The 23,560-nt window shown below is 32.1% G+C and overlaps 4 protein-coding genes across 6 annotated transcripts; 2 read left to right on the top strand and 2 right to left on the bottom strand.

The window, feature by feature from the left end:
• Window positions 1-278: 278 nt before the first annotated feature.
• LOC117237528 (protein PIH1D3) lies at window positions 279-3,472 on the bottom strand. The gene is made up of 4 exons (XM_033501578.1): window positions 3,212-3,472; window positions 2,521-2,723; window positions 1,332-1,459; window positions 279-1,192 (listed from the first exon to the last, which is right to left on the bottom strand). Exons 1-4 carry the CDS (start codon window positions 3,324-3,326, stop codon window positions 1,063-1,065), a joined length of 576 nt encoding a protein of 191 aa, XP_033357469.1. The 5' UTR covers window positions 3,327-3,472; the 3' UTR covers window positions 279-1,062.
• A 147-nt stretch (window positions 3,473-3,619) lies between these two features.
• On the top strand, window positions 3,620-6,830 carry LOC117237526 (lysine--tRNA ligase). Of its 3 annotated transcripts, XM_033501575.1 has the most exons (9): window positions 3,636-3,720; window positions 4,033-4,117; window positions 4,199-4,343; window positions 4,441-4,890; window positions 4,968-5,213; window positions 5,297-5,719; window positions 5,786-5,979; window positions 6,064-6,226; window positions 6,304-6,830. In XM_033501575.1, the coding sequence occupies exons 1-9, from the start codon at window positions 3,699-3,701 to the stop codon at window positions 6,409-6,411; spliced, it is 1,836 nt and encodes a 611-aa protein (XP_033357466.1). In that variant the 5' UTR covers window positions 3,636-3,698; the 3' UTR covers window positions 6,412-6,830. The 3 variants fall into 3 exon arrangements, with proteins under 3 accessions (XP_033357467.1, XP_033357466.1, XP_033357465.1); XM_033501576.1 differs by lacking the exon at window positions 4,033-4,117 and having other exon boundaries at window positions 3,620-3,720; XM_033501574.1 differs by lacking the exon at window positions 3,636-3,720 and having other exon boundaries at window positions 3,830-4,117.
• Window positions 6,485-8,516, bottom strand: LOC117237527 (deubiquitinase OTUD6B). Its single transcript, XM_033501577.1, has 4 exons — window positions 8,313-8,516; window positions 7,693-8,107; window positions 7,379-7,598; window positions 6,485-7,307 (listed from the first exon to the last, which is right to left on the bottom strand). Exons 1-4 carry the CDS (start codon window positions 8,380-8,382, stop codon window positions 7,122-7,124), a joined length of 891 nt encoding a protein of 296 aa, XP_033357468.1. The 5' UTR covers window positions 8,383-8,516; the 3' UTR covers window positions 6,485-7,121.
• A 330-nt stretch (window positions 8,517-8,846) lies between these two features.
• On the top strand, window positions 8,847-17,823 carry LOC117237551 (mediator of RNA polymerase II transcription subunit 15-like). The gene is made up of 12 exons (XM_033501623.1): window positions 8,847-9,008; window positions 9,201-9,288; window positions 9,420-9,471; window positions 9,555-9,749; window positions 15,706-15,965; window positions 16,048-16,206; window positions 16,272-16,390; window positions 16,474-16,556; window positions 16,644-16,805; window positions 16,892-17,177; window positions 17,255-17,357; window positions 17,428-17,823. The coding sequence occupies exons 1-12, from the start codon at window positions 8,947-8,949 to the stop codon at window positions 17,755-17,757; spliced, it is 1,899 nt and encodes a 632-aa protein (XP_033357514.1). The 5' UTR covers window positions 8,847-8,946; the 3' UTR covers window positions 17,758-17,823.
• Window positions 17,824-23,560: the final 5,737 nt, after the last annotated feature.

The following is a 23,560-nucleotide window of genomic DNA, read 5'->3' as shown; positions in this document are numbered from 1 at the left end:
ACCTTTATTTGCATAAATAAGGTTCTACTGAATTTTGTGTCAAAATGATATTATTAATATTGATTTTAAAACATATGAAATAGTATGCTTGAATTTTCTATGTTTTATGAAAGTAATCATTACTTATTACATTATTGTAGGATACACAATTCATTTTATTTTACTTATACCTTGAATCAAAGTATTTTTATCAAAACCTAGTTTTCATAAAAAGTTATTTTATCATAAATTAATATTAATCAACATTTACAAGTAAATTTGTTATATATATTGTTAGTATAATATGTACCCAGCAGGTATTTATTTCATATTCTAAAACGCAACTCTCAATATGAATATCATTTGCCTTAACAGCAAGAATACAATACAAGAGAATACAATACGTCGATCTTTAATCCGATACGAAGAGAAATATTATAAACAAATAATGCTTTTTCCTGTACATTCAAGCAAACATCTCATGTACAATATTACGATCCATATATTGCATCTCACATGTTATACTTCTTATATTACTAACGAATCTCTTTTTCGATCCGTCAAACAATTAAAATAAAAATAGAGATCTGGATTCTGTAAAAGAATCGTTTCTGTAAGGGCATGGCAATTTCATTACTGGAGAGAGAGAAGATTAAAAGAGAAACTAAATATGTACTACCATTCGTAAATTTGAAATCACAGATATAACGCAAAAGAAAGGAAGAAATCAACTACAGAAATTAACAAAATGTTACTGTTACCACAAGATATTAGAGAATTTAGTTATATAAGTATAGTTAAATCAAATAGGTAAAATAAAATTAAATAGGTATTGTTACATATAAAGTAATATTAATATTAAATTTTACAAATATTACTTTTCAATAATTGAAGACATTCATCGGTTAAAAGATTTTAAAAAATAACAAAGTTCGAATATCAAGGATCAGCCCTTAACATGATTTAACATGACTAATTTTAGGAACAGTAATGTACACAGATGCGAAGATACTAATCGCGATCGATACAGAAGTCCCTCAAGTTTTTATAAGAGTCGAGATTAAAAGCCTACCGTAACGTTGATTAAAAATTTACACCGTCCAACTCGCGTACAAGTCTGAGGGTGACCTCTAAGGTAGAAATATCACTATGCCATTTGGCCGATGAAGCGTTAGGATCAACCGGATGTGGCGTCTCGAGATGCAGTCGATATCTGGAAAATTGTGACTGGTTTTACGCTCTGGCAGATTTACGGACTCGTAAAATTGTCAAAGAAATTCCGGCCCAACTGGAGTCAAAGCAACGAAAGTTCGTAAGGGATTGCCTGATAAATCGTTGGGTTCCTGTCTCACCTTGGGCTCCGCACGTCGATCGCTTCGGTTTCCACGGACAGCTCGATTTTCTCGCGCACTTCCTGCGGCATCTTCACCAATACGGACAACCACTCGCAGGATGCGGTCCCTGGCGTTTTGAAGCCCATCTGATTTAGCAAGAAAATGTGACTTAGTTCTTTATTATAATAGAAGTATATACCATATATATACTAAGTTTAGTTTAGGTTCAACTTTTACGTAATTAACACTTAAATCCACTTTACGTGATTAAGTAGCCACGATTAATCATTTTGCTACGGTTTCTTTGGAATTGAAAGCTTTTTTAATATACAGAATGAAAACAGTTCTTCAAAATACGAAAGAAATACAATCATGAAAATTTAACTATTTTAAATAATTAATTGCGACGTAACACACATAAATAAAAATGAAAATGATCCTATGTTATAAAGAACGTATTTTTATGGTTTTAGTACATAATTATTCGAAATAAATACTTTAATGTGACATATTTCTTGCAAGATAAACAACAAGATAATAACGGGAATTTCATGAAGTGATCACTACTTAATTGCAAATAATATAGGAAAATGATTGGTACCAGGAAAACTACGATTCACTGGAAGCAAGGTTGTATTATGAGTCATTTAATTCAATGAGAAGCACTCGTTATTAATAATCTCGAGGGAATTACGTGTAATATGAAAGATAAGAGGAAAAAACTACTGAAAATGTCTCGGGTACAAAATAACATATAAAACACGAGCTGTTTCATGCTATAATGAAATATAATACATGGTGCACAGAATATTACACGAGAAACAAAATTAACACTAAAAGAAGAGAACTAATTTTAATTAAATCGATCTCAATTCTTGTAAAGTAAAAATATAATATACATTTTAATGTAAATTATGTAACAGGAAAAAGAACCCTTGAATAAATAAATCATTACTAAAATATTAGCAATTCGTGTGACGAGTTAATACTTGACATAGAACAATGAAATATAATAAAGTATAATATAATATATCATAATAAACTTTGAATGAAATAAAATTCTATCACAGCGACTATTTGCATTTAACACCAACAATTCGCAACCTGTAACAAGGAATTAATTAGGAAACTTCTATTGAAAATGTGTGCAAACTAGCCGAGTTTAAAAGCGATCTATTTGCTGTACACATGTTGATGCGATACTAACGCCCAAAAAGACGTCTTCCGCCGTCACCGCCTGCTTAAATTTCATCTCATAATCCGGCACCTTTCTTGGATCGTAGGCTTCCGTACTCTGCGAAGCAACTGCTTCAGACGGATGCCAAATATCATCAGCTTCCGCTTTCAGCGGTGCATGTGGGCCCGAACGGTCTTGAAACTTTCCATTTCGAGTACCGATATCGCCAGGTCCTTAAAAATATCTATTTTATACATCGCGTATACTGTCGCAAAAACTAAAATTTTCTTATTAAATGGCGAATATTTATTCACTTATAGGAGATGTAAATGTACAAAAATACACTAAATGTAGATAATATACACGAATATTTACAATATCCAAAATAATCAATATTATTGCCAGCAATACATATTGTTCATATGTTTATATTATTCATAATATATATAATTTCATATGTTTTAATATGAATATAATACAGTGCAATTTATTTTGAATAATTTTATAAATTCTACTTTGCACACACGCACACCATTTTGTTTAAGTAAAATGTAATTTTCAAACAAAAATATACTAATTATCATCATAAGAATAATAGCTTCAACTTTAAACCATTTTAAGTAATTATTATAGGAAAAAGAAATCTTTGTATTGTAAATATCAAATATTAAACGAGTGTAAAGAAGAAACAATTATATCCTGTAAACTTGTTAAATCTTACCAAGTTTCCGAGCGCCAGCCTGTGGTAAATCATCCTCAGAATCTGAATCATTTTTAAGAGGATTAATTAATTCCTGCAATGCTTTCAATTCGTGATAACCAAAACAACCATCCATTTTTCTAATCGAGTGAAAATATCCTTCAGATTGACATTAGACACAAACGACTAATGCTGAACGCGCCAATCAACAAACGTCGTTGTCAAAGTAACATACTTCAAATATCGTACTAGTAAAAGTGACAATAAGATAGAAAAGAATTATAATTTCTATACACATTTTTATTTATTTGAAATATATACTTAGAACAATGAAATATAGTCTTCAACATAAATAATTTTAAGTAAAAAGAAAATGTATTTAAAATTAAAACCATATGTGAACTGAAAAATAAAACGATTACTTCGGCAAATGGGCACCTTTCAGGATCACCAACCACAAAGTGAAAATCTTTTCTACGGAAGTGTACCAACATGGCTGACAATATGAATGTACCAGTGTTATCAAAAAAGTGAGTAAAATAATAATACTAATAGAAAATTAGATTTCCAAATTTCCTATCTTGCATCTATGAAGAATTTTTTATTACCTATATTAGTAATTTTGACATAACCTACATAGAACAGCGATCGGTGCCATATTTTACCTACCCACGTTGTTATATGAATAACTAATTACATTGATGTGTCTTTTTCAAGCACTAAATAGCAATATTTTGTAAATATTTTTGAACAAATATATTTATTGTGTATGTATATGTATATACGTTAAGTATTATAGCAACGATAATTTTAATTAATTATGTTGTGCAACATAACCAAAGCTTTTGTTGATGTGGTATCGCCGGTATTTTATCAAGCAAAATCAACAAAATTGCATCAGATATCTATACGCCATTTTTACATAAAGTGCGTATGTCTTAATCAAAATCATGTCTATTTATATGCGTAATATAACCAATGTTCGTTGTGTTCCAAATTTGCTTACAGTGAAATAAAAAGGCGTTTGAAAGCAGAGCAAAAACTGAAAGAAAAAGCAGAAAAAGAAGCAAAAACAGTTACTCAAGCGATAGTGGAAGACCGAACCAAAACTCAGGAGAAAAAAGAAGTTCAAGAAGAAGATATTGCTCCAAATGTGAGTATATATATAACATGATAATGTTAAGGATCTTTTTAATTAAATAAACGCTATGTTATGATTGTATTTACATTAGATATGTAATGATTTTTAGGAATACATTAAACTTAGGACTCAAGCAATCAAGAACCTCAAAGATGCGAATGATAATCCATACCCACATAAGTTTCATGTATCAATTTCATTGGAAAATTTCATTGAAAAATTCAGTAATAATTTAAAACCTGGAGAAATATTAGACAATGAAGTATATAGCGTAGCTGGTCGTGTACATGCAATTAGAGAATCAGGTGCTAAACTGATTTTTTACGACCTTAGAGGAGAAGGTGTTAAAATTCAAGTAATGGCAAATGCAAGACAGTATAAAGATGGGGAAAAATTTGCCACTGATACTTCTAAGATAAGAAGAGGTGATATTATTGGTGTAGTTGGAAATCCTGGAAAAACTAAGAAGGGCGAATTCTCCATTATACCACATAGTATTACTCTTTTAAGTCCTTGCCTGCATATGATGCCAAATCTCTATTTTGGATTAAAAGATAAGGTACAAAATGATGAAACTCCTCTCTTGATATATATCTGTTTAAGCTAATAACCCTTGTATTATTTTTAATAACTTAGGAGACAAGATTTCGTCAGCGTTATTTAGATCTTATATTAAATGATAAAATAAGAAAAACGTTTCATGTACGAGCAAAAATAGTTGCATATATCCGCAAATTTCTTGATGAACTTGGATTTTTAGAAGTTGAAACACCAATGATGAATATGATTGCTGGTGGTGCAACAGCTAAACCTTTTGTTACACATCATAATGAATTAAATATGGACTTATACATGCGCATTGCTCCAGAATTATATCATAAAGTAAGAGGTATTTCGTTATACTCACAATTAAATATTGTTTGTAAATTATATATTAATACATTGTCGTGTGTGCATAATTGTAGATGTTGGTAGTAGGTGGACTGGATAGAGTATATGAAATTGGAAGACAGTTTAGAAACGAAGGGATAGATTTGACGCATAATCCGGAATTCACTACTTGTGAATTTTATATGGCTTATGCAGATTATAATGATTTGATGTCTATTACGGAAGATATGGTATCAGGAATGGTAAAAGCTATTCATGGCAGTTATAAAATAACATACCATCCAGATGGGCCAGAGGGTGAAGCAATTGAAATTGACTTTACTCCACCATTTAAACGGGTTTCAATGATAAAAACTTTAGAAGAAATTTTAAAATTTAAGTTGCCTCTACCGGATAAATTAAATACCCCAGAAACAAATCAAATACTTACTGATCTGTGTACCAAACATGAGATTGAATGTCCTCCACCAAGAACAACAGCTAGATTACTGGATAAGGTAATATGAATTTTAAATTTAAGGAACTTTTATAGTTACATATATTTATCAACAAATTTTTAACAGCTTGTTGGGGAATTTATAGAAGAAACTTGTATCAATCCTACATTTATTTTGGATCACCCACAAATTATGTCTCCATTAGCAAAATGGCACCGTTCTGAACCAGGATTAACAGAACGATTTGAATTATTCATTATGAAAAAAGAAGTCTGTAATGCATACACAGAATTGAACGATCCTATAGAACAAAGAGAAAGGTAAATGTTAATTAAACAAAAACCTTTCATAAATTCCAATTACAGTTTGATTTAAAAAATTTATTCAATATTATGAATATATAGATTCGAGCAACAAGCAAAAGATAAAGCAGCTGGAGATGAGGAAGCTCAACTTGTTGATGAAAACTTCTGCACTGCATTGGAATATGGTTTACCACCAACTGCTGGTTGGGGAATGGGTATTGATCGTTTTACAATGTTACTTACAGATGCAAATAATATCAAAGTAAGTTTTTAAATGATAAAAATATATAAACAACAGAATATGATAAAAAAAAAAATATAATGATGATGTATCGTTAGGAAGTACTGCTGTTCCCACAAATGAAACCGGATGATCCAAATAAAAACCAAGGAATATCTGAAGATGATAAAACATCAAATGATAATGTAAATCATGTACAAAACTGAAAGTTTAATTTAATTTTCCCGTGATCTTCTGTCGCAAACTGAAGAATAAACAAGATATACTTCCAAAAACTAATGATTTTAATATTTCGTCATTTTTATTTCACATTTTATATGTGTTACTCACCATCAAAATAGTACAAAACTATAAGAACACATGACAAAAGTATTAGCATATATTATTCACGCATACACAATCTTAATATTTCTACTGCAATAATATCGATTTAATATTTGCTTCATTTTCATCACAAATTAAATTTTTGTTACAAAAAATGTAAATCATATTTAAATAGGTATTTACATTAAAACTTGGGAAGAAGCAAGCACTGAACAGTAAATGTGTACTTGCAATTTGCTGGCAGCTTCTTTATATTGTCAAATATTTAAGTAATAAATAAATAAAATTTTCTCTCACATAATAATAGTGCAATAATTATTTTACAAAAATCCACAAAGGAAAACCTATTAATTTGTTATTTTGTTACCTTCGACTAAATTTACTATTTAACAGAAGTTACAGCCTTTTAGGTATATATTAGTTAAAATTGCCAGAGAAACGTCGAACTATTAATTTAAAATTGATATGTTTCCTGGACACTTATATTGTGGCAGCTTTCAATAGTTCATATATTTTATCATAGTAAAAAGTATTATGAAACATGCTTAATTTCTCTTTCGTAAATATTAGTCAGATACAAGATCCATTTCTATCAGCTTTCTTCTTCTATAACATATTCTGTAACAGAATTATAATGAGCTCCTAGTTCATACATATGCCGGTGATAAGTCAATATCATTTTTTTTTCATTGCTATAGTCTTCACCAATAACATATGGTGCTCCTGATGCCTGAATGACTTCTATTGGACATTTCAACACATGCGAAAGAACTTGTAGCTATTTTAAACAAAAATGATTTTATAAATTTTAGAACAATACATGTATTTCCATAGTTTATTTAAACTTGCCTCAATAGCTCCACCCCAGGCACTTGTATCTGCTACATCATCACAATATTTTTCATATTGTTCTGGTGAAAGAACATCATCAGAATCTGGATTGGAAATAAATGGTAAAAATTGATTCATATTTTCTCTCAAATATATAGCAGTTTTTGTTCTAAGTTCATGAAAATTCAATGGAGTTTCTCCTATAATTTTTAGTTGATGTGCAACAGCATTATATAAACTGCAAAAATTAATTTGGTAGCAGTGTAAATAAAGTAAAAAAATTCGTACTTTATGCCCCAAATTATTTTAAACAATCGAAACAAGTAACTCACCAATGGCCATCACTTGGAATCTCATAAATCATCAAACCACGTTCACAGAGTATTTTCTTAATAGTTTGCAATTCTACATTTCTTTTCCCAAAAACATTTAATGCTTCTTGTTCTATAATTCTCTGATTGCGTTCCCTTTCTGCATTTGCTTTCTTGTCTCTTCTCTTCTGTGCTTTTGAAATTCTATGTGTTGGTTGTTCATATTGTTTGTTGTCTTTTGTGCTTTTGTCATTACTATTATCTGTATCTTCATTTTCCACATTATTGATATTAAGATGTGTAACTTTCCATGTAGTAAACTCTTCTTCTTGTCTTTTATCTAAAGCTTCTTCTAAGCGATTGATTTCCTCAGTTACTTCTTTCTTCTTCTTCTTATCACCCTTACAAATTGACTTTTTTAGCGTTTGTATTTGTGCTAAAATTTAATATATAGTAACTAAAAGGTCATACATTTGAAAAATGTTATTAAAAATATAATATTAAATATTTACAATATAATAAAATTCTATTAACAAATCGTTTACGTAAGCACAATATTGTAAATCATCTTACGTTAAAGAACCTACTATCATTAATAAAGAAAAAATATCCTATAAACTACAATTATATAATTTTATTACCTTGTAATTCTTTCCGTTCTTTTTTATGTTTTAATGTTAATTCTTCTTCTGTTAATTCTAATTCTGCCATTTTTTAATTTAGAGGTTACTTAGAAACTTTTTTTAAGGTTAAGGAATAAAGTACCGACATGATAAACGAATGATGCATCATAGCATTTTCATGAATCAATTTTCACTTTTGACATGATATTAGGTAAGCCTTAAATTTCATATTTTTGGCTTAAGCTAAATATCTAAAAATTGTTGAATATTGAATGATTGAATCTATATATTTTTGAGAAAAATTTCAAAATCTGTTATTAGATAAAAAAATTAATTACTTTAAAATTTACTAAACATTTCTAATTTTTACCTATAATTTCATAAATGTTTTGAATGTTTTAAATTTATAATTTAAAAATTTATAATTTAAAAGCAGCGAATAAAAGATAGTTACTTATATAGTGTAATAAAGTAATCATCGTTTTCATAGAAACATGAATAAGGAGGCTATTTACTATATCGTTATATTCCAAACTATACCTCAAAGAGCAGGCTTTCAGTTAGCTATATGGTTGTTTAGTCATACAGTTACTGTGATAGAAGAAAGTTGTGTAACTACTTCGATTGTTGACTTAATTATTAAACATTAAAAATGGCAACTGATGAGAATTCTTGGAGAACACAAAGTTTCCGACAAAGTGTAATAGCAAAAATGTAAGTCAATTTATGTCAAAAGGTTATAAACGGTAAAATGTTCCTATTAACATCATTTAAATAATATAAATTATTAAAAAGGAAAAAGTTCTATAATATTTGTATAAAAAAGAAATGTAACAAATAAATTTATATATTTGAATAAATAGAAGAAATGCGTATTTTTATACTTATTAAATATTTTTATCATAGAGATGAAGCTGTGCAAATGTCTGGAATGCCTACTGCAAAAAACAGTATTGAAATGGAAAATCATGTTTTCCAAAAAGCAAAAACTAAGGTGTGTTGTTATTCTTTTCGTTTTTGTTTATTACCATTAGATTATCTGTATAAGAAATAAATAATATATTAAATATTCCAAGTGATAAATTGCTAATTATTTCAATTAATAACAAGTTCATTTATTTTTAGGAAGAATATCTAGGTTTTGTGGCCAGATTAATTCTACATGTCAGAGAATTAAGTAATATATTCATATATATATTTATTTTTATATAAATTATAGATAAATAATTAACACTTTATAATATATTATACTTCTTCCAGATTCTAAAAAGGGCACAGGAGGTAATGCACCAGGTACAGGTGGTTCTGGAAATCAGGGTATGCCTGATCCAATTGGGGCATTACAAACATTGGCACGTCAAGGAACTGGAAACAATCAAATGATGAATATGAATGGACCAGGATCTAATCCTCAAGGAATAATCCCACAACCACCAACAAATACTGCTACCAATTGTAAGTATATATTTTGGTCATTAAATGTAGAAATTGATAATACATTTTTTAACAAGTAACAGATTCTTTAAAAATACAAGCTAAAGTAATTATATAGATAAAATAATATTACCTTTTACAATATTTACAAATATATATTTTTTACATTTTTAATTTATATTACATATTTATTTAATTCACAATACATATTTAGTTTCCATATCTATTTTAACATAATGATATTGGGAAATAAGGTATATTGTTTTATACTAAAATATTCTAGTTGACGAGTAACAAGATATCTCATTTAGCTCTTTATTAACACCAAAACTAACGACATTTTGTGTATACCTAGTCCTATCGTGTGCAGTCAAAATGACCAGTGATTAAAAAAGTAATAGTTTTTATGATTTAATTTAGATAATGGTTAATTTATTGCTAAATCTATATAAAATGATGAACTTTCATAAAATTTTGTCCAAATTTACTTTCGTTTAATTTCAATTATAGACTTAAATAGAATTATGCTTTTACTTATATAGAGGTATATCTTATTCAACTTCGTTGCATTTTTTACAAATTATTTTATTATCAAATGTACATTTGCCACATACATATTACCCACATCTTAAACAAATTTTCGTAATTTTGTAACCTTTACAATTTTTTACTTGACAAGCATTTTTGTAGTAATGAATCTGAACCTGTTAATAGTTATATTGTATGGCTTTTTTCTCGCGGTTCTTCATACAAAAGTAATGTATGCACCAGGTTTATAACAATTTTGTGAATTCTCTATAAGTTGGTCCTATATTGTAGATACCATTGCAAATTTATTGGTTTGTAAACGTTGGCTTCTTTCACTTTTCTTATCAAGTCGTATAAACCTCATGATTTCAGCAAAGTCATTCCAGCTCATTGTTTTTGAAAAAAATGCAGTTCTCCAAATTTTATTCCACAAATATGAGATATCTAAATTTTTTGCCTGATATGCACTCTGGACATATAGCAGAGCAATAAATGCATCTAGTTTTATTGCATCTAGCTCCCTCTTAGTCCCCAATACTCTAAATGCTTCTTCTTCCATACATTTTATTATGTGATCCCTTATACGGTGATCAATGATAAGATAAAATGCCATCTTTATTTGTCTTTTCATTATATGCTGTTTAGTATATCCCTAAAAATATTATGAACTGATGTCCTGCCAGGTTTGGGACTTACACCTATTTCTCTCCAAAGTGTCCCAACGGGTCTAGTTTCGATACGTTGATTCTCTACATCAGTCTCACCCTTTGCTGTCAATGATAATTTCTTTCCTTTTTGTCCTGGATGTGAACGCTTATTTATAATATTCAACTCTGATTCGGTTGTAAATAGCTTTTCATGTGTTTCCATGCCATTTTCAATTGCTGAAGTTTCTTGTTCATCGCACATTGAACAAGATACACTCTTTTTCTATGTCCGTTATTTTTTTTTTATAACTTTTTTTAGAAGTCTTGACATTTCTAGGGTAAATATTTATCACAGAATAATACTATGTATGGAATACAAAATTATTGTCAAATTTGATATGCTTTACTTTTGCTTTTATAACAACTTTACACAAAACGCTCTGAGATGCTTTCTGTCTGAGTTTTAGAGATAACAAGTTTAGATGTCAACTAATTTACTAACAAACTGAGATGTATTCTAGTGGAAAGGACAATTGTAAGTAAGAATATGGTCTGTGACGGCGATATTTATACAAAAATATTGATGAGTATTGACCATTCTCCACCAACGGTTACTTGAGAGTGGAGTTGGGAAAACTTTTCCCGTGTTTTATCGCAATGAGCAATAACCCTAAGAAACTTCTCGACTTTTAAAATGTTTGTAACAATGGACTGTAAAAAATGCTAAATTTTATGGCGGTTCCTTAGGATTATTATAGGTGTGGGTTGATATGTCTTGACAGCTGGTGGTCATCTTGATCAAGGGATGCATAATGTTTTATGACAAGATTACGGGTGTAACAACTGTTATTATTTGTTATCACTGATTTTGTTTTGAGATAGCCTGTTCTTTGTACTGATTTCATTTATTTTAAGAATAACTAAAATATTTTGTCGGTCTGTCAAAATGACCGCTCACGGTAGGCAAGCCAGAATACAAATCTTTCTCAGAAAATAAAAGAGCAAACTAAAAGTAAATACTGAAAAATATATTGTATGCATGTTTTAGGAAAAATCAGAAATTATGAAGCGATATGATAAAATTTAAATATGGTTAAATTTGTGTAGAAGTTCGAGATCGGTCAATTTGACCGCCGCTGGTAGGATTAGTGTTAACTAACTGTTTCATTGTAAATCCTAACATACCAAAGTACCAAAATGGGCAGACAGTTAGTACATTTTAATTTAAAAAATAATCTGATGTTAATGTATTAACAGATAATGGTTTTATTAAAGATATATGTAACCAAAAGTAAATTTGAAAAATATAATACAGAACCACACAAAAAATCGTACTTAATAAAATATTTAGGATCTTATTACATTCAAATAGAAAGTAACAATTGTATATTTAAATATAAACATAATATGAAGAAATATGTTTCATGTAGTTATAGGATTTATTTTAAATGAAATGTAATATATAATTAAGATGGTAATACTTCATCACTAGAAAAAATGTTATTCCATAAATACATTAAATGCTTCTACTAAAGGAAGATCAAAAAATATTTTTATCTTTTCTTCTAATTTAAATATGCACATTCTTTTTTGTTGTGCTGATGTATCCTTATTGTGTTCATACTCGTATGAAAGATTATCAGCTTTAAGGTTATTATCTAGTACTATGTCTAGAATAATAATATCTTTTGTACTTGTCTTTTGTATACCTTTAGGCCAGCTTTTTTCTTTCAGTATTATTTTGATTTTGGTTAAAGATTCATTTACTTGAAATTCTATGTCTTTGTAAACTTCTTTCATATTGTCAACCATTGTACATATATATTCCAATTTTTGTATAAAAGTATCCAACAAATCTTTTATTTCATATATCATTTTGAGAATTCTTCTGGAAATAGGATCATAAGTACCATCTTTTACTTTGTCATTAAGTGTAATCTCATGGGGCAAACGACTGTGGCCCAAACTAATATACCATTTGCGCAATAGTTTAACATAATCAAATGTTATTTTAAATTTCATGCCCGGTATATGCTGCACAACAGGTTTATAAAAATAACATACTCGATTATCTGTTAGGTTAACTGCCATACCACATTGTTCTTTGATCTCTTTTGCAAGGGTTGTTTGTTCACGTAATTTATACTTCCACTTTTCATGTAAAACTTCTTCATCATTTCTACGATCAATATATTCATAAAATTTAGCATGAGATGGTGATGTTCTTAACAATTTACGTACATCTGAGTTGTCAGAATCATAAGCAGTTTCACTTTCTATGGAACTATCATATTGTGAATAATACATGTTAGTTAATTTTGACATATTTGTCAGTATTTTTTCATTTAATTCAAAACTCAAAAAATTTTTGGGACGTCAGTAATTAGGTTATGTTTTTTTTTTCTTATTAACAAAAAGAAGATATAATCTAAGATCTAAATTGTTAATTTATAATAAATTTATTAATAATTTCTTTAACTTTGAGATTGTTTTTAGACTTTGGTATTGCCTTGATTATAATGAAGCTTTCTGAAGCTTCCTGTACTCTCACACATATTTCTTTATGTATACTCTGTACTCTCTTAACTACCTCTAAAAAATTTTAAATACTGCACTGTTATACATTTCTTATACATTATATGAAACATATTAAATAAGGGATTAAATAATATATGTGTACATAAATATTTACCAAATGTCCAGCTGGAAAAATTGTAAAACACAAATTAAAAATAAAAAAAATATATTAAATGTAGGTTTTAAATTTGCTAATAATTTGCTGTATCATCTCACCGAATAATCTATAAAAGGCCGTTCAGCCTTTCTGCTGTCCAAAAGTTTGTGGAATATTCTTGGTGTCAGTATCACGAAAATCTCCTACTAATTGATTCATTAAGCGACGTACGTATTGCAACTGCGTTATTTCGTTTTTTTCTGTTTCTTCTGGTTTGCCCTATATAATAGGTAAGAATTGATGGTTAATATTTCCAAGCCCCAAGAAAATAATTTCACCACCATTTTTGGGACTTCCGCATAAACAATATGTAGCTTTATATTGGTCTGATCTTCTATCGAACATATCCTTTCTGGATCTTTTAGGAATCGTGTATAAGATATTATAAAAAAATACATAAAATATATGAAAAGCTTGCTGATTCATCTGGTAATGCCATTGAAAAACTGAAATTCGTTCTGAATCGACCATCATCCTACATGGCGAGTTTACGTTAAACGGAAGATAAAACTTCATCGCTAAAGATCTCTAATTTTATTTCATCAAAAACGTAATACTGTTTAGTTTACTATACTTATCTGTAAATACGTATAAGATTATCGCTCAGAAAAATAGACGTACGATAGCCACTTCATAATAAGCGTCCGCAATTGTGAACAGATTCGGGCGGCTATGTGCTGACACGTGTCCGCAACGGGAAAAAGATCTGGGCGGCTATTTGCCGACATTCGTCCGCAAAGGGCTAGACATCACCATCACTGAACTTTATTTGCTAACAACTCTTCGCTTAAAACAGTATTTGCTAACAATTCGTCGATCAAAACATTACTTGCTAACAACTCTTCGCTCAAAACATTTCTACATTTCTCGCAAGCATCATTCTCAGGATGGCTACAAACGACAACAGTTACAAATTCTAATCAAATGCATCCAGTCGACTGGGATGAATCGGAAGAAACGGAAGATAAGACGTCTCTGATTTCGTCTTCCGTGGATCATATGACCATCTGGTGACTCGGCACCAAAGAGACGAAGAAGATTCCACGTGCCAACCTAGTACAACCACCAAAGATTAGGACCAAGGTGTTCAAAGACACTTTCTCGGCCGTGGACTCCAGTTGGGAATTTATTGGCAACGAAGGGGACGACTGCGATCCGGACTACGACTCTGATGCGGATTACGAGGGAGACAACGTGCCTTCAATGCAATGGTCCTTGGGTTGAGTCATCAAGGTCTATCCCGGCACCGGCGGTATCATCCGAACAGCCACTGCTTAAACTACATGGAGCGTCTTGGTTCGAAGCGTTAAACGGCTAGTGCCACTACCGAGCCAACCTGATCCAGATGAGTCTAGACAGCCAGCTTTCGAGAAGGAGTTCGATAGAAGATCCAACTAGTTTCAGCACCTGTTAGTTTCGCTAACACACACACACGCGCGCGCGCGCGCGCATACACACACACACACCTAACTGCAATCACTTAGAATTTTTGATCAGTACCCTCTTAACAGGGGGAGGATGTTATGTCTTGTGACCTAAACACATTCTAATCCATCCTTCGGCCAAGATGGTCACCAGCTGTTTAAACATATTTACTCGGACCCACAATAATCCTAAGGAACCATTAATTGCTGTCATAAGATTACGCATCTTTTCCTTTACTGTCAAGGTCCTTAATTGCTACTATATATCCTTCAAGTTGAGACATTCCTTGGGTTGCTCATTACGGTAAAATACGGGATAAGCGGATTCGAAGGTTACTTCTACCAACGAGCGACTGTTGATGGAGGACGGGCAGCACCCATTACTAGTTTTCCCTATATACCTCACCCTCACAGAAGATCATTTGCTACTAACTCTTTGATCAGAAGACCCTTAATTTGCTTGCAACAATTCATTCTAAATACTTTTACATCTCTCCTCGCACTACTCGCAGACATTCAAGTCACGAAGATTGTTAAGATTTAACAAGTAGTAGGAAGAAAAAGGTCATGCTTGACCTTAATTGACAATTATTCTATACTATATTTTATACTATTAATTATTGTAATATTAATAATTGTTTTAGTATTACAAAGCTTAAATCAGCGCCCTGGACAACCTATGGCCATGCAAGGTATGCAAAGTAAAATACCAGGAATGGGTATGATGCCTACTCAAACCAACGGTCCAATGAATCATATGGGTCCAATTCAAAGCATGCAAACCAACTCAATGTTAACGCAAATGAATTCAATGGGTCAAGGAAATATACCTCAGCAAATGACTCAAATGGTTCCCAACCAAATGGCACAAATTACAACAGGTCAAATGCAACAAAACATGCAAGTATGTATTTATTATTGCAAGAAAACATGCATTTCTTCTTTTTGAACAAAGGGGGGCATAAATAATAAGTGGTATATTTCAGACCCAAATGCAAAATCAACTATCCAATCAAATAGGAAATCAAATTAGTGGTTCTCTAAATGGCATTCAAACAACAATGCCACAGCAAATGAATCAAATTACTCCAGGGCAAATAGGTCCTAGTCAAATGCAGCAACAATTAAGTCATATGCAAAGGAAGGTACACAAACAATGAAATAATATGAGCCATTATTTCAAGATTTTCATGAATGCTGTTGTTCTTAGCAAGGAGAAATGATAAATGCTGGTTTTCCTGGCCCTCGAAATGTTACACCAAATCAATTTCTGGGTCAGAGTCCATCACCATCTGCTCCAAGTCCTGCTGGTTTAGGTGCACCATCAAGGTTAGATACAAACTAAATAGATAGAAACTAAAATTTTTTAAAATTATATTAAAAATTAAAATTACATTTTATTATTTTTTCAGCAATCAAATGGTTGCATCACCAGCATTAGTTCCTTCACCTAGTCCACAACATCCTATGATGGCAGGACCACAACGATCTGTTGGTATGTCAAAATTACTTTTAATATAAAAATCATTAATTTTAATCTAGCATGAATAGAAATAAAGACAATAAAATTATATTAAATTAGGCATGGCACCATCTCCTAGCAGTTCTTTAAATACTCCAGGAGGGGTAGGAGCTACCCCAAGTCCACAACAAGAAGATCAAGCATATAGGGATAAAGTTAGACAATTAAGTAAATATGTAGAACCTTTACGAAGAATGATTGCTAAAATGGGAAATGAAGGAAGTATGTAACTTTAGTATTAACATTCATTTCCACCAGTGCCTTTATGTGCATGCATGTAGTCATTTGTATAATCTTTTAAATTGCAGATGTTGATAAACTAAGCAAAATGAAGAAACTTTTAGAAATTTTATCAAATCCTAGCAAACGAATGCCTTTAGATACTTTACTAAAATGTGAGGTAGTTCTTGAAAAATTAGATTTTAAACGAAATGATGCTAGTGTTGGGCCTCCAGTTACGACTTTAAAGGAACATCATTTCTTCAGTCCACTTTTAGAAGCAGTAAGCACTCATCTCCAAAGTCCAGTTGTAAATCATACACTACAACGTACTTTTGGTCCGTGTCTAGAAGCTTTATTTGGTCCAGAGATAAAGTAAGAAATAAATGCACTAATTTGTGAGTGATTGTGTTATAAGGCATAATTTAACAGAACTTTACTTCTATAACTAGAAATTTACCACAACCATTAAAAAAACAAAAGATAGAAGAGTCTCCTAATGAAATACCAGACGTACTACAAGGAGAAATAGCTCGATTAGATCAACGGTTTAAGGTAATCCATTCATTTTAAAATCTCATTACATTTTTATATGTAAGTAATCATATATGTGTATAATATATAGGTCAGTCTTGATCCTGCACAACAAACTGGATCAAAATGTATTCAATTAATATGCTGGCTGGATGATCGTCATCTTCCATGTGTTCCTCCTGTATCAGTAACTGTTCCCGCCGATTATCCTTTAACGCCACCACGTTGCGTAATGGCACCCCATGAATATGCCACAACATTTCTTTGTGCAGTTCAGAAAGCTTTAAATGCGCGCATAACGAAACTTCCTCGACGTTTTTCTGTGTCTCAATTATTAGATACTTGGGAAATGAGTGTAAGACAAGCTAGCGCGCCTTCACAAATTCCCGTTACTGCCAGTACTGTACTAATGGGTTTGTAATATGTTTTTACGTATACGAAATATTTTATAAATATAAAATTATTACTATGACTTAATTGTTGATTACATATGACTTTATTATTATGACATGTCTCGTGTCCCTCATTTAATTTTTTCCTTCCAAGTACATACATATACTTATACATTATTCTTGTACACTTTGGTTTAAATCAATGCTGATGTTGTTACTAATTGTATATAATTTATTTTGTACATAATTCGTCAATTATAAAATGGGATTAATATTTTATACAAATAATAATTGGTATATTTTAGTAGTAAATTTGTAATTTCTTATACATTTTTATCGAATCTATTATATTTTTATTCGGAAGATTTAATATCAATTCTATCGCCCTTAAAAGTATTTATTAGCTTTCAAATAACATAGTAATATAATATACATAAGATAATATAGATAATAATATAATATAGATAAATTAAAAGTCACAATAGTAGGAAACCAAACATGGGATTAATTTCAAATTTTTTAAAAAGAGATATACAGGGTCATTGGTAACTGGTGGTACAAGCGGAAAGGCGGTGATTCTACGCGAAAAAAGAAGTCGAAAATATAGAATTAAAAATTTTTCGTTTGAGGCTTTGTTTTCGAGAAAATCGACTTTGAATTTTCGCTCGGCACGCGTGTACTTATCACATCTCGTTATAACGGATCACATTGTAGATTTCTAGAAAAATTAAAAAAAAAAATTTTTTTATTCTATATTTTCGACTTCTTTTTTCGCGTAGAATTACCCCCTTTCCGCTTGTACCACCAGTTACCAATGACCCTGTATATATATGTCGGAGATGAAAGAACACCGGAGCCTTTGGAATTTTGGATAATCCCGCAACATTGTAATTGTTCGAGAGTTGTGATAATGAGCTTGGGCTCGAGGCGACAGCCAGTCGCCGAACGTAGCTGCGGTCACGGGATGAACGCCTTGTCTAACAAAGGCATGGAGTTATTCTATAGTTCTCCTTAAAAAGGAAATAGTTGTAACATTCGACAGTAAACATTCCAACGGTCTCTGTCCCGTAGCTCGCCACACGCAGACCCTATTCTTCGAGTAAGATGATTGCCAGATGTCGATGCGTCTCCGCAGTACATGTTCAGCTAGCCCGAGGGCCCGTTATAAGTCTTAAGATTTATTTTTATTTATTTATTTGTTGAAATTACAATCAATTCTCGCGTTGAGAATTTTCAGTAATTTTTCTGGCGTGGCGCAGTGACATGGCTGTTTGTTCGACCAATCGCGGGGAGACGTAATCGCTAGGAGAGACGTCAACGGGAGTCGTAAATTCCCGTTACGATTATAACAATCGACACCACGACTTGATCGATCCCCTGATTTCCGTTGAGATAATAGGGGTGATTGAGTTTGTATAACACTGTGATTCACAGAATTATTAATTATATATTTCCAACACTTAGATCACACTGATGAGCATAGATAGATAGATAATCACTTATCGCACGAAGATAAGATAGATATGTACGTTAGAGCAGGGCTCTTATAATTGGATTTAATGTATTAGTGGACGTAGCACTATAACATATTTAGGAGAGGAAATGTATGCTCGACAATACCGCGACCGACTCTCGCGTTATGCTTAGACTGCCCCGATAGGCATTAGCGTTAGACTTCGTAGTTGACTTTTCCAACGATGTAGAAGAAGTGAAGTTGAGTGACGATGCTGTGTCGGAGGAAAGCTAGTGATGGGTGTGTCTAGCGCACGGGATCATCGGATTTGTTCATGCCATTTTAGGTCAGGAAGTGAGGGCAGTATACATTGCCTCGGATTGGACAAACGAAGGTTGGTGGACTAGGAAGGGTCTTAACCGCCCTCGATAGAAAGTTGCTAGTAGGAAGCATCGTACGTGAGAAAAACTAACTTTCCCGTGTCAAGCCGTAGTAAACAATAGTCTTTGGAAACTGATTTAGAAAAGACATTTGTTGGGTCTGAAGGACCTTAGCAGGCAAGTGACTTGGGTTTATGACGGGTGCTTAAGGCTATTGAAGGTACGCCGTACGGAAGAGCGGACATCTGGTGTCCGTCTGGCCCGCGGCGTGTGACCTGGGCCAGGCAGAGAGTCGCCCGGCGTAACAATGGCTGTTTATTTATAATAAGTTAATGCTTATGTTAGGGAAGTGATACATTTATACTGTACATGAGAGTGTGTGTGTAAGGGTTAGAGGGCGTCAAGGTCTTAGTGGAGACAAAAGACTGTTGCCAGATGTTAGAAGAATCGAGGATAGTCGGTTGGCGACCAGCGTGCGTGCAAGACGTTCTTCAGAGAGTAATATAGTTGTATAACTGTTGTGTGGGAAATATAGTCAATTATTTGTATTCCCAAATCCTCGAATTTCCTTAACATGGTAGCAGAGCGTGGTTACTAGTTTTGCAAGATATTTAGTGCGTGGTTACGATCTTGCGAGTGAGTTTTCAGTAAAGAAAAAAACTTTCAGAGAAAAAAAAAAGAAATATACTTCGAGCACGTAGGAACGCTTGAGTAAGAAAAGAAAAAAAGAAGAATCAATTAAAATGGAGAGATCGGAAATCATGATACCTATATTCGATGGTGAGGATTATGGAATGTGGAAGCAAAGAATCACGATGTTTCTCAAATATAAGGAATGCGAGGTTGTTACAACTAGAATGAAGAACGAAAGAGACGATGAAGACTGGGACAAGAAGGACTTGAAGGCAATTAATATAATTTATAGTGCAATATCGAACAGACAATTGGAGTATGTTAGGGAAGGAAAAACGGCGTATGATATAATAAAAAGGTTCGATGAAATGTACTTGAAAGAGTCGACGGCACTGCAGATCGTATGCAGAAGGAGATTGGAAAACATAAGACTGGAGAACTACAGTGATTCAGCATCATTCTTTAACGACTTTGAAAAATTAATCAATGAATTAAAAAGTGCGGGCGCACAAGTAAGTGAGAGGGAAAAGCTGAATTACATGCTGAATACGTTACCCGAAGAATACAGCTACATAGCGGACATAATAGACGCATTGAAAGAAGAGGATCAAACGGTAGCGTATGTAAAAAATAAAATAGAGATAGCAGAGAAGAAAAATAAATCCAATCGAGGAGAAAGGCAAACCAACGCCTTTTCTGCAAAAAAGGAAGGATGCTTCAGATGTGGAAGATTAGGACACTTTGCGAGAGAGTGTCAAAATGGCATCCAAGCGGGAAGCAGTAACGGCTATTGGCATGGGCCAATACGTGGTCGAAACAGAGGAAGAGGGAACAAAGGCAACACGAGCAGAGGACGTGGAAACTTTCATGGTCAATCAACAACCGGCACGGGCGAGCATGGAAACTCAAGAGCAGGCATATGGACAGCAACGGCGCACGCAGCAAACAGCAGTGAGACGAATGAAATAAGTAAGAACGAAATAGTGTGGTTATTAGATAGCGGTTGTACCGATCACATAATTAATAATATAAATTATTTCGATAAATCTATCGACCTAAAAGAACCGGTAAATATATATTTAGGCGATAATAGACCGATAAAAGCGACAAAAGTTGGGAATGTTATAAGTTATTTTGAAGCATTCGGAAAACAAAATGAAATAAATATGAGGAAAGTATTTTACGCGAAAGAAATGTCCGCAAATTTGATTAGTTTAGGTAAACTAACAGACAATAAGAATACGGTTATTTCCAAAGGAAATATTGCGAAAGTAATAGATGAGGATAATAAACTTACAGCTGTAGCGTTCAAAGAGAATGGGACATATAGAATAAAAAGTATATTGAAAGGGAAGAAGCACTTAGTAAACAGCGCCGAACGTAGTGGTATGAGTAAAAAGGAAAGATGGCATAGGATGCTAGGACACGTAAATTTTAAATATTTAGAGATTTTGGGTAAAGAGCAGCTAGTGACTGGCATACCGAATGAATTTGAAAAGGAACTTTTGAAATGTAGGGTGTGTATAGAAAGCAAAATGCATAACTTACCTTTCAAAAATAATCGAACTAAGGCTAGGGAAATAATGGAAATTATTCATACGGACGTATGTGGTCCCTTTAAGACTACCGGATTCAATGGAGAAAAATATTTCATTTCATTTATCGATGATTATAGTAAAATAGCTAGGATCTATTGTATAAAATCAAAAGATGAGGTCTTTGATTCTTTCGTACAGTTCGTAAATGAAGCCGAAAATTTAACGGGCAAGAGGTTAAAAATATTAAGATGCGATAATGGTAAAGAATATTTAAATAATCGAATTTATAAATTTGCTAGGGATAAAGGTATAAGAATAAATAATTGCCCAACATACGTACATGAATTAAACGGGACAGCGGAAAGGTATAATAGAACAGTGATGGACATGGCGCGTTGCTTGTTAGCGGAAGCGAAAGCACATAAAAGGTACTGGCCGGAAATAGTTTGTACAGCGGCATACTTGAAAAATCGAATATTAGCGAATACTATAGAAAGAAAGACACCTTTTGAAATATTCTTCGGGAAAAAACCAAGTGTTAAAAATCTACATCTATATGGAAGTAAAGTTTTTGTAAGAAGGCCAGAACAAAAAAGAGTTCTAAATGGGACAAGAAGGCAGATATGGGAATTCTATTAGGATATAGTGAAGTAGGATACAGAGTCTTATTAGGTGGGAAAATAACAATAGCTAGACATGTAGAGGTCATAGAGACAGACACTAAATGTATCGGTTTTGAGGAAAATTCATCAGAGGCAGATAGAAATGATAGCGAAGATAACTATTCATTGGTTGGTATGGATAAGGAAGAGTTAGAAGGTAGGAAAGATGAAAATAATAGTAGTATTGAAAGCTCAAACACTCCTAGGAGATCTACACGTATTAAGAAAACTCCAGTAAGGTATCCAGAAAAGGAAAATATTTGCGAGATGCATGCAAATTATTGTAAAGTAGATATCCCTCGTACATTTGAGGAGGCGATTTGTTGTGAAAATAATGAAGTTTGGAAACAGGCTATGGATAAGGAAATAGAATGTCTCTATAAGAATAAAACTTGGAAATTGGTAGAAAGGGTAAAAGGCAAAGAAGTATTAGATGTAAAATGGGTTTACACGAAAAAATTAGAGGACAGGTATAAGGCTAGATTAGTGGTAAGGGGATTTCAACAAAGAAACGTAGCCGATGACATATATTCTCCAGTAGCGAGTAATCAGACCTTTAAAATATTGCTATCATATTGTTGTCAAAATGCATTAATCATTGAGCAAATGGATGTAAAAACTGCCTTTTTAAATGGTGAAATAAGTTCGGAGGTATATGTAAATCAACCAAAGGGATATGCAGACGGAACGAATAGAGTTTGTAAATTATCGAAAGCGCCTTATGGGTTAAAAGAAAGTCCGAGGAACTGGTATGAGTGTTTTGATAGGTATGTGACGAGATTGGGTTTTAAGAAGAATAACATAGAGTTGTGCCTATATACTCATGGAAAGGGGGAAAATGTTGTTTATTTGCTGATATATGTAGACGATTTGTTAATCTGTAGTAAAAACAAAAAAAGGTAACAAAACATGCTGTATATTAGTACAAATACCAGACCCAATATAAGTTATAGTGTGAATTATCTTAAGTAGATTTCAAGATTGTTGTAGCGAGACACATTTTAAATATGCTTTGCGAATATTGAAATATTTGTACCGAAATATTGAAATATCTAATATTAAAGATTTAAGGTTACATTAGAAAAGGAATGAAAAGTGTGAAACGATAGATTGTTATGTGGACGCTGATTGGGCAGGAGATCATATAGATAGGAAATCGACTTCTG

The sequence above is a fragment of the Bombus vosnesenskii genome, unplaced genomic scaffold, assembly GCF_011952255.1.
Source record: "Bombus vosnesenskii isolate JDL3184/JDL3185 unplaced genomic scaffold, Bvos_JDL3184-5_v1.1 scf7180000013379, whole genome shotgun sequence".
Lineage (NCBI taxonomy): Eukaryota > Metazoa > Arthropoda > Insecta > Hymenoptera > Apidae > Bombus > Bombus vosnesenskii.
This window is presented reverse-complemented; position numbering and strand designations above follow the sequence as displayed.

Bases quoted from the DNA above. Each gene is read 5' to 3' on its own strand.
- LOC117237551 (XM_033501623.1), top strand. From the start codon at position 8,947: ATGGCAACTGATGAGAATTCTTGGAGAACACAAAGTTTCCGACAAAGT. The intron at 9,009-9,200 runs GTAAGTCAATTT...TTTTTATCATAG, and splicing joins CAAAGTGTAATAGCAAAAAT to AGATGAAGCTGTGCAAATGT. The intron at 16,557-16,643 runs GTATGTCAAAAT...ATATTAAATTAG, and splicing joins AGGACCACAACGATCTGTTG to GCATGGCACCATCTCCTAGC.
- LOC117237526 (XM_033501575.1), top strand. From the start codon at position 3,699: ATGTACCAGTGTTATCAAAAAA. The intron at 5,720-5,785 runs GTAATATGAATT...AATTTTTAACAG, and splicing joins CAGCTAGATTACTGGATAAG to CTTGTTGGGGAATTTATAGA. The intron at 6,227-6,303 runs GTAAGTTTTTAA...ATGTATCGTTAG, and splicing joins CAGATGCAAATAATATCAAA to GAAGTACTGCTGTTCCCACA.
- LOC117237527 (XM_033501577.1), bottom strand. From the start codon at position 8,382: ATGGCAGAATTAGAATTAACAGAAGAAGAATTAACATTAAAACATAAA. The intron at 7,599-7,692 runs GTGAGTTACTTG...TAATTTTTGCAG, and splicing joins ATTCCAAGTGATGGCCATTG to TTTATATAATGCTGTTGCAC. The intron at 7,308-7,378 runs GCAAGTTTAAAT...TGTTTAAAATAG, and splicing joins CCTGGGGTGGAGCTATTGAG to CTACAAGTTCTTTCGCATGT.
- LOC117237528 (XM_033501578.1), bottom strand. From the start codon at position 3,326: ATGGATGGTTGTTTTGGTTATCACGAATTGAAAGCATTGCAGGAATTA. The intron at 2,724-3,211 runs GTAAGATTTAAC...GATATTTTTAAG, and splicing joins GGCTGGCGCTCGGAAACTTG to GACCTGGCGATATCGGTACT. The intron at 1,460-2,520 runs GTTAGTATCGCA...TTGCTAAATCAG, and splicing joins CGGAAGACGTCTTTTTGGGC to ATGGGCTTCAAAACGCCAGG.